This window comes from Carassius auratus, chromosome 5 (genome assembly GCF_003368295.1).
Source record: "Carassius auratus strain Wakin chromosome 5, ASM336829v1, whole genome shotgun sequence".
NCBI classification, from domain to species: domain Eukaryota; kingdom Metazoa; phylum Chordata; class Actinopteri; order Cypriniformes; family Cyprinidae; genus Carassius; species Carassius auratus.
The window spans coordinates 20,271,080-20,280,980 of record NC_039247.1 but is presented as its reverse complement, the minus strand read 5'-3'; the positions used below and the strand labels follow the sequence as shown (position 1 = coordinate 20,280,980).

At 37.4% G+C, this 9,901-nt stretch overlaps 1 protein-coding gene across 2 annotated transcripts; it reads right to left on the bottom strand.

Annotated features, from left to right (window-relative positions):
- Nucleotides 1-5,976: 5,976 nt before the first annotated feature.
- Nucleotides 5,977-8,668, bottom strand: LOC113080302 (beta-1,3-galactosyl-O-glycosyl-glycoprotein beta-1,6-N-acetylglucosaminyltransferase 4-like). 2 transcript variants are annotated; one of them, XM_026252498.1, is made up of 3 exons: nucleotides 8,282-8,660; nucleotides 7,906-7,959; nucleotides 5,977-7,777 (listed from the first exon to the last, which is right to left on the bottom strand). In XM_026252498.1, the coding sequence occupies exon 3, from the start codon at nucleotides 7,774-7,776 to the stop codon at nucleotides 6,472-6,474; it is 1,305 nt and encodes a 434-aa protein (XP_026108283.1). In that variant the 5' UTR covers nucleotide 7,777; nucleotides 7,906-7,959; nucleotides 8,282-8,660; the 3' UTR covers nucleotides 5,977-6,471. The 2 variants fall into 2 exon arrangements, with proteins under 2 accessions (XP_026108283.1, XP_026108284.1); XM_026252499.1 differs by lacking the exon at nucleotides 7,906-7,959 and having other exon boundaries at nucleotides 8,282-8,668.
- Between the last annotated feature and the right edge of the window lie 1,233 nt (nucleotides 8,669-9,901).

The following is a 9,901-nucleotide window of genomic DNA, read 5'->3' as shown; positions in this document are numbered from 1 at the left end:
TTTGGTCCTAATGAAACTTTAAATCTTTCTTGCTTTCTTTTAGAGGTTTTTTTTCTCTCCATCACTGTCCAGTGGACAGTGTTCGGTTAAACCCACCCATTTAGGCAGTGATTGTTAATTAACTATCGCATTAGTCAGTTAATTGTCCAGTTATTCAACCCTACCCTCCTTTAAAGTCTTTGATCTCCACGTGACCACATCCTCTCCATTACTTCTCTGTTCTTTCTCTTTACACACTTCTTGTAGCTCACCGTGGAGTGCAGGAAGGCCCTCACACCGCAGGTAATCTGTCTGTTCTTCTCCCCCACTGACTATCACCCTCTGTGGAGTCAGTGACCTGTAACCACCTGGGCAGAAGAAGAGTCAGGATACATAAGACTTCATATCAATAATTAAAAGAAACTCTGCCCCCTCGTTTTAATTTATTGATAAGCCCCCCTCACAATATTCCTTAATTACTCTGCCACCTGCACGCCCACCCTATAGAATGCAGTGGGAGGGCAGAAAATGATCCACTGCATCAACAATTGTATCTTTGTGTGGCTTAGACGGAGAGTTAGGTGTTGGGTTACATTAGTGCCCTCATGTTGATCATGATAATGCACATTTCTTTGAAACTTATTGGCATTGCCAAAACAAAGGACCTTCACAAGCTGTCATGCCGCAATAACTGCGAGGCACTTCTAGTGTGTCCATCACAGCTATTTCAAGAATTTGTACAGTTTTGTTCAAGAGCTGTGGACAATTCACTGAGGACATACCATAAACCAAATTGAGAATAGGCTTTTCCTGATGTTTCAAAGAAACTGGGGCACAAACCAAAAGTTGACAAGCCAGTCTTCATCATTTTTGTTTAACTGTTTTTAACAAGCTTTGTTCAGTGGACTTAATTCAGCCGTACAATCCCATGAGATGACTGATAGGAATCTCTTTAACGTAAACAGGTTTGGCAAAAAATTTGGTAAATATGACTGTGTTCTTGTCTGACTTGATGTCAGACAAAATACTTGCAAGGACATGAGAGATATTATGTTGGTTAGACTGGCTACTTTCTGAACATATCCTATAGACAGGATCCGCATTCCAAAGAAGAATGACTTGCATTTAAAAATACAATAGAACAATACTGGTCACACTTGAATTTCCAGAGTCACAGATGATATGTCAATACACTGTGTGTTCATAATAAGTCAAAAAAATCATAATGTGTGTGAATATTTACCCAGGCTTCCCAGATTCCACAAAATGAAGATGTCATTGACTCACATAAGGCACATACATTATTGCTCAATATAATTGAATGCGTATGACTTTTTATCCAAGCTTATTTAAGTAGTTCATATTATGACTAGCATAAAATGCTGGTAACACTTAAATTCCCAGTTTCACAGATGATACACTTCCAGGTTTTTGCAAAATGAAGACATCATTGACTCACATAATGCATGTCCACCGAAAGTCCGAATAATCAATGGCATATGAATAATTCCGCAAGCTCACTTAAGTAAATCTGTATTTAAATCTGAATTTCATAATGCATGTAAAAGTCAACTTTACCTAATGCATAACAATATTTACACAAGCTTACTTTTATAGACATTTTAATCCTGTTTAGGCCTACCTCATGCTGAATATTACTCACTCACAAGTACTCACTCACCATCCAGATGCTAGCTTCGTAGTATATTTGCTGGTACAAACTGAGGACTGCTCAGTGGCATACTTGGATTTTGATGACTCTGATTAGATAATATTATAAGGCATGTCCTCTTTTTTTGGCCATGTCCTTGAGGCACACAAGCTTAGCCTTGAGGTCTGTCGAGTGCTGCCAGTGGGAAAGAAGAATAAAAGGGCTCTTTGTTGCAGTTCGGTTGGTTTGCCTGGCTGACTCCGGGTAAATGCTGAGTGACGGGGCTTGTCTTGCTAGCTCTTGCGGTCAGCGTACCTCTGCCCATCTGTCATGGACCCCGGGGCCTCCATCACCAGGCCCACAGTGGGTGTGATTATAGCCATGATTATGGTTATGATGACGGTGTTCAGAGTAGGTCAAAGAGCACAGACTCATAACTCTTGTTCATTGAAAGAATTTTCGACAGGACTTTCAGGTTTATTGATTTTGTCAATGCTCTAGAATTGTATACGCATTAGTCAGTGAAAGATACAATGAAAATTCATATTGTGTGTCACTTCTGTCTTTCAGAGAGGGCAAGGCCAATTGTTGTCTAATTAACATATTTACATTGTAAACGAAGCCAAGCTGCAATCACCATACCTATTAGTTCGACTTCACAAAAGCTGGCATGGTAAGATTTCTGTGCTACAAAAGTGTTTACGTGACATTTTAAAAAGACCAGTTATTGTTTTAGTCTTTCTGAAAATGAACATGAAAAAGCACAGAGTACACAGTGTATTTAAACACTTTAAAAATAACTTTTTCCCTTAACAGCCACTTTATTAACTCTTTGCATCCAAAAACTAAAATAATAACAGTTTAAAGCTCCTATATATTTAAGTAAAGATTGTTTTGTGGAGCTTTAGGGGACTGTAGAGAGTACAGCAGACAGTGTAAATGAAACTTCACACTAGTTTCTTACTGGCAGAGGGGACACCTACACAAGGTTGTGCTAATAATGTCACATCCTTAAATAGCACTTGCATGAATAACACAGAGATGTGGTCTGCAAATCAGTACAATAGAGGACCCCTCACTTTACTAACCTCGGGTTCTAACGTCTGTAGCTTTATTACTTATTATATAAAACACTAAACCCCAGTTTCTGAACCAAATTCTCAGCTGCTTAAAACAATTTGTCGAATAAAGTACTCTTTCTGCTGAACCTTTAACAAGTTTAGGCAGTTAGGCTCTATTTGCAAACCTCCTGCACTTGTTTTGCAAACCTCTTAACGCATTCTCATTCAGTTAAACACTTATCACACTGTGATGCATTTGTGCTGCAAAATGTTAAACACACGCGACAAAAGTTAAACAAAATCATTGTGTCATCGTTTACACACAACGGTTCAAAATTGTGCACTCTTGTTTCAGACCAGAAGGGTTTTCTCTTTGTCTAGCAAAAAAGAGAACATAGCTTGTGATATGGACAAAGTCCTCAGTCTGGACTCATGCACAAACACACGATGCAGAGACAGAATAAATCTCTCATTTTACAACTGCACAACTTACAGCATTTGAGTGTACTGTAACAAACTATTCTTTTAGGGTTTTATTTGACCTTTTTGGCCTTTGCAGTATTTCTGTAGTATCCAAGTGTTGAATATATACAAACATTCAGTACCATACAGTATTCAGCATAATACTATTCTTGCAGTACATAGATCTATACAATATATTCACCTGACTCAGTTGCTTTTATTTTTTATTTTAATTTTTTTTTCTGTAATGTTCTGGATGCTGTGTTTTCCATTTTTCTCTGTAGTGTCTAATGAATGGTCTGTAGTGTTTATTTTATTGACTATTTTATTGTATGTGTGATCTGAGAGCACCGTTTGATTTTGAGTGCAAGTCAACTGGTTTTGCAGAAATTGTTTGATTTTGAGTCAGATTTAGAGGTTTGGGAAATTTAGTTTGAGTGTTTGGATTGATGTTTAAGGTTTTGAGAAAATAAGTGATGCTTTCAAGAAATGTTTTAGCAATTCAGAAAAACTGTAATTAAACTGTAACCTAAGTAAGCTATACTCTCTGTCTGTCTTTTTTGGTATTATCCACAAAGGCTGATGAGATTTACTCTGTGGTGATGTAAACTCTTCGAGAGTGGAAACTACCAGCTAATTAAACCACGTCATGGAAAGGAAATGGGTTTCCTCTGTCAATGTTTTAATGATTCAGAACAGTGCTCTTTTATTCATGATTGCAATACATTTGAATAGGTCAGATTTAAAATACACATTAAATTTAGATTGTTTGCATACAGTGATCAAAAACCATCACAAATCAGTCACAAAAAATACTTTTAAGGCTGGTAAACACTAGATGACTCTTAAAATTAAAATACTTACCGACTTGGCTACAGAGAAAAACTGGTTATCATACATTAAACAGCTCAGAACACCACCAACTGAAAATGAAATGAAAACAATATGTGCTATAAAGTTATCTCAAATTATCTAAAATGTCTGATGTCCTGATAGATTCAGCGTCATAGAAGGTAAAAATCTGAGCCTGCATGTGCCCATCATAAATTGTGTGATTTTCTGTCAAATTGGTCAACTCTGACTCTCCAGTAACTGCAGACTGGCTATGACTTCATGTAACTAGCATGGACTTACCCACTCAAAAATATGTCAGAACTCATGTGGTTTTTTGCAACTTTACAGAGAAAACAAGAAACATTTATACACAGTAAACACACCACCCATATTTCAACAAGTTCTATATATGCACACATTTGTGAGGAAGTAGCGTGACAGTTTCTGCTTTTTTCAGTTCTCCCAATTTCACATCCAGAATAAAAATAATGGGCAAACTAACTTGTTTTCTTAAGAATAAAGTAAATGCTTTTCGGTTACAACGCCCTACTATAAATATAAGTTGACTATATGTTACCATGCAAATGACATTTTACTTTCACAACGAATCCACAAAACCTATATGAAAGTTTATTATCGTTCAGTATATATGTGTTTTAGTCATGCCGTGGCAGAACTAAGAGTGCAAAACCTGATAAGGAATAAAGTAGGTTAATAGTGCATGTTTTCAAAGCAGATTTCCACGTTGATCAGCAGATATGGTCAGTTATCTTAGCCTTCTGGCATTTTTAGTACTTATCTCTGAGGACACTGCTGCCTGTTTCCTGTTTTGAACCAGTCAAGCACTTACTTTCCGTTTTTCTTTTCCCCTCTTAAACCATAGGCGAATGTATTAGTAGAAACACACTGTAACATTAATTGGTCCCTATTTCTTGTCTGAGAATGTGGCAGACTTTTTGTGAAGCAAATGTACGTGCACTTTTTCTGGATGCATGAACTGGTTATTCATATTCAAACCATTGATTGCAGAGCAGAAACTGATATTAAATAAATAAAACTTGCACAGAGGGCTCTCTGTACTATTTGCATCAGTGTGAGGTGTGAGACATAAAAAAACCTAAGAGGGCCAAAGAGGTTTTAATGGCAGGCGTCTACATTCCAGGGTGCTTTAACTTACACTGCCAACACTACAACGGAGTCGCATGTGCTGGTCAAGCTGTATTTAGATTGAGGAAACTGAGCACCACTGGCTACCTTAGAGGTCAAACATGCTGTACAATTCCGTCTTTAGAGTAAAAACCTTTCAGAAAAGTAGGTTCAAGATCTGTTTCCAGTCCTCTGGTAATGAACAGAGACAGACTGGCACAAGCCAAACTCAGGACACTGGCACTAACTGCATTGAGAATCAAACCTTCTGTTATAGTATTCAACATTCATTCAGTTTCCAAACAAGGCAAACATATTGTCCTCCACAAGCAAACTTTAAATATGTCTGTTTTTAAAATGTCTCAAGGGACATATCGGTTACAAAAAGTGGCTTTTGGGAATTCACTCGGTGTATACGCTTCGGTTTCTTGTTGCAGTGAAAGTTTAGGAGCCTTTGTCCAGCCATTGAGGTGTTGAGTCAAGAAAAGAAGGCTTTCTAATTGGTCTTGCATCTTCACTTTGAAGACTGCTATGGGTGAAAAACTGGAATCTGACAGAATTACCCGGAAAATACCCAGAATTCCTTGCATGACACTTCACATTTGATTTTTTTGTTAATTGAATTTTTTTTTTTTTTTTAAGTGTATGGCTGTATAAGTATTATTTTATATTATCTAGAATTTAGCTTCTATCAACGCTTATGAAGAACCACTCAGCAAGTGAAATTTAGAGACTGGGACATCCTATTGCTTGACATTTTCACCAGTGACAAACCGCAAATATACTGTGACATCTGACACATTGAGTGTGACTCTTTCCCTGTTATAAGAGGAAGCAAAAGACTCGAGAGCTAAAGCTTTATTTGAAACAATATTGTATGTACAGTAGAGAATGTCAGTTATTCTATAAACAAGTAAAAAATGATAGCATCTCCCTGGTGTTGATACACACATTGTTTTAAGATGACGATTCGAAATTACAAATGCAATACTTGTAAAGTTAGAAATATTGGTAAATATTGATAGAATTTCACTACACTGCATATTCTTCCAGCTGCATTTTTTTTTTATGACAAAAGAAAAACACAACTCCTACTGCTGAAGCCCTACAAACGTTTCCTTATTGATTCAGTAAAAAACAGAATTAAATTAAATTAAAACATATAAATACTTCATAGCGCCTATAAATACATATGAAGGCAAGCTTATTGACATACTCGCCTAGCATATAGTGGATGGGAATCTGTTGAAATATAAATGTTCGGAAATACAATTAGCTATTGCTTTAAAGCAACATAAGTGCAGCAGCAAACATATTTCATACATTTTCATACATATTTCAACCAAAACATCGCCCTAAGGCCACTCTTGGTCTCAGGCACTCTTGATGCTGCTTCTCCTCAAGTTTCTCTTCAAGACATTTAATAACAACAGGGTCAATTTTGGGATCAAACTTGTTTGCAAACCAGTGGCCATCCTCCAGAAGCCAGCGGAGCTCCGCCGCACCAAAGATGCAGACACTTCGTCTGTGCGTGCCGGTGCACTGTGGATACAGTTGGCCTTCAAGATAGTTCCATTTAACCAAACGTGTCCTACTCTCCAGGTCTGTCACATCAGGCTCAGATCTACCCATCTCTCCAGGAACTCCAGGTACTCTGGCCATTGTTGCCCAAAAGTGCTCATCAGGAGAATATGTGTCAGCTGTCCACTGCAGAAAGTCCTTTGCCAGTTGATTGTTCATAATATATGACACAAAATCACGGGTCAAGACAAAGTAAGCGCTCCCGACAAACATCTCGATGTCATGCGGTGGTGGGTCTTTAGCAATGGATGTTTTGACTGGCATTTTGAGGTATTCATACGACATGTCTTTCAATTCATACTGAAACTGAAATCGCTGTTTTTTCAGTTCGCTGGGCCTGCTTGATTCGAGCATGTTTGCACCATTTAGTTTCTTGAGCTCAGTCACCAGCTCATAATTGGACTTGAGTGGGAAGTCTTGGCCACACAAATTTATAACATATTTCCATTTGACCTCTGAACTCAGCAGGTCTGAAAGGCAGTTGAGATCTGCATTAAGTCTTGTAATGTGTGCATACTGAACGGACTCGATTTTGGAGGCTACGAAGACATTTGGAAAGCATTTCTCCAAATTCATCATCGCCGCAATAAAATCTTTCGAAGACTTTTGGTCATAATGAATGCAGTAAATATTGTTGGGTGTGTAGATGGCTCGAAGAATCCTTTCCACCATAGCACTGTTCTTGTGCACCACTAGAGAGTATGCAATTGGAAAGCTGCATTCCTCATCTGTTATCATGACCTCATTATAGCCCCTTTGTTCAATGTAGTTTTTGCAGTCTGCAGTGAAGGAAACGATACTCCCATCACCAGCTTCCACAATGTTTTTGCGTCTTAACTCCAACGACTTGCCAATTTCCACCGGTTCCAGATCATAAACGGCTGTGCAGTTAATGCCATCCAGAGGCTGAGCTCTGAGTGATCTTTGTGTAGCTCCATAGGGTTCAATGTAAATACTGTTGTCCATTGAAATCTTGATGTACACCAGCACGAAAAACAATGACAAGACAAACACATAGAACTTGTATCTTATCCAGTGTAAGACAGCACACCTCCTTTTCATTCTGTTGGCAAAGTAAAACAGTAGTTCAAAAGAATGCTGACATACACACACAAATCCTCTGACAAAACTATTCAGCCAGGAAACTGTATCATATTCAGTCGTATCGTATCATAAAGTGGACTTGCCTACCTTGCAAGCTGCCGGTTTTCTGTTTTGTGTTTCTCAACATTACAATATATGAACCTTTGTGACAAAGAAAAAAATAAACTGTAAAACCCGCTGTTCTGAAAGGAATTCATTCGCTGATTTTGCTGAAGTTGCCGCACAATTTGAAAACCGCAGAGCCACAGAGATTAGACAGATTTAGATTAGGTTACTAGATAAATATCCCGTCAAAACCCAAGAAAACAGTTTACTAAATATATGTTCAAAACGACGTAGTATAGAATTAAGAAAACTGGCAGCAGATTGCACTTGTGATGTACAAACTTACATGTGATGGAGATACTTATTAATGTTTTACCGATCTCTAAATGATCCATCGAGTTCAGTAGGCTATACTTACACCCAGCTGTCTTTAGGATTGCGTGGATTGAGTCGTCCCGTCACTCCGCTCGACAGGAGCAAGTTTTTGGACTGCTGACTTCACTTGTGCAGTCTGTATCAGGAGAAGCAGGATGAGGCGTGAACATTAGGAAAGTCCTGTCCGCCCACTCGTGTATTTGTCTCATCTACATATCAGCGTTTCCTTTCCTCAGAAGCGAGTGTTCAAACTCAGTCAAAACGCGCTTAGCAGCTGGGATCATTAACGGTTAGTTATTAAGGTAAAAAACATAGGCTACATAAATGGAAGGTTAAAAAACACGTTTCAAATATATTCATATTTTCAAGCCAACAATGAAAAACAACACCTTTGCACTTTAGAAAAGTCATAACATTAAAGTTTATACAACTGAAACGGTTTTCTCTCGATGCTCGGACAGACACTTGCTACAGAAACAACTTTCCTAAGTTTCAAAGGTTCAGTCCTCACTCTGGGCGAAGAAATCCCGGTTATCTGTTCATCATGTGGCTTGGAGAAAAAAAATCCTTATTGCTGACCAAGTTAATTGATCTGATGTTCATGAAAACGTCATTGTTGCGTGGCTCTGTTGAACAAAATGAATAAATGAATGAATTATTAAACAAAATAGTATTAACTACACGATAAACTTTCAAGTTTATAAAGCATCTGTGGCATGCAGTCGATTGCCACATCAGTACGAAGGACATGCATTGTTTTCATAGGATACTCCACACAATAAAAAAAAAAAAACATCACGTCACAGGTTCTGCTTTTGTTTTGGAAACACTTTGTTTTAACATTGTGTTTAAGTCTCATGGATAATATCTGCTTTTACGTGAGACTGGGATTTATGTAACTGAAAATATGATCTTAAATCTGTATGACATTTGTCATACCATTAGAAATAGTAGTAAGGTTGGTCCTATACTACTATCTATCAATATGACTATAGCAGGTTTTTGATAGACTGTTGTTGAATTGTTAGTAATGGGGAAGTACTGATCCCAGGTGTTTTTGGATTTAAACAACTTGAAACATGATTCCACTGTGACTTGGATTGATATGTAACCTGACAGAAAAATAAATAATAATAAAATAAACAAGAGGTGGTTTCAAGGTCAACACTAATCCATAAAGGTATTTATTTCACATGTCAGTGTTTTTGTCTCATGATTACTTTTAAAAGTTTAGCCATGTTTCAGGAAAACAGCGGATAATATCTTAACATTCCACATTTATCTTGTACCCTTTTCAAGACAAAATCAGAGTTTCATCCCATTGTTCTGGAAAGAGGAAGACTACCGCTGACATCTCTGACAAATCCATTTTCCAATAGAGAGGCTATAAACCCTATGTAAAACATCAAGCTAACTTTGAAATGGTCTAATGTCTTGATCAGCACCTGACAAATGATTTATTAAGTACCTTAAGTCTCATTTCTAAATTATCATCCCCAGGTTGAATGACTCAATTTCAAAGCAGCTCAACTTCCTATTTCCACTAAAATCTTTGTTACTGTTGACTGAAAACACTGATCTGTTGAGAATAACTGTGAATAAATAAACTCAACACACATTAAACATATCCATGAATCTATATAAAAATAAATAAATAAATAAA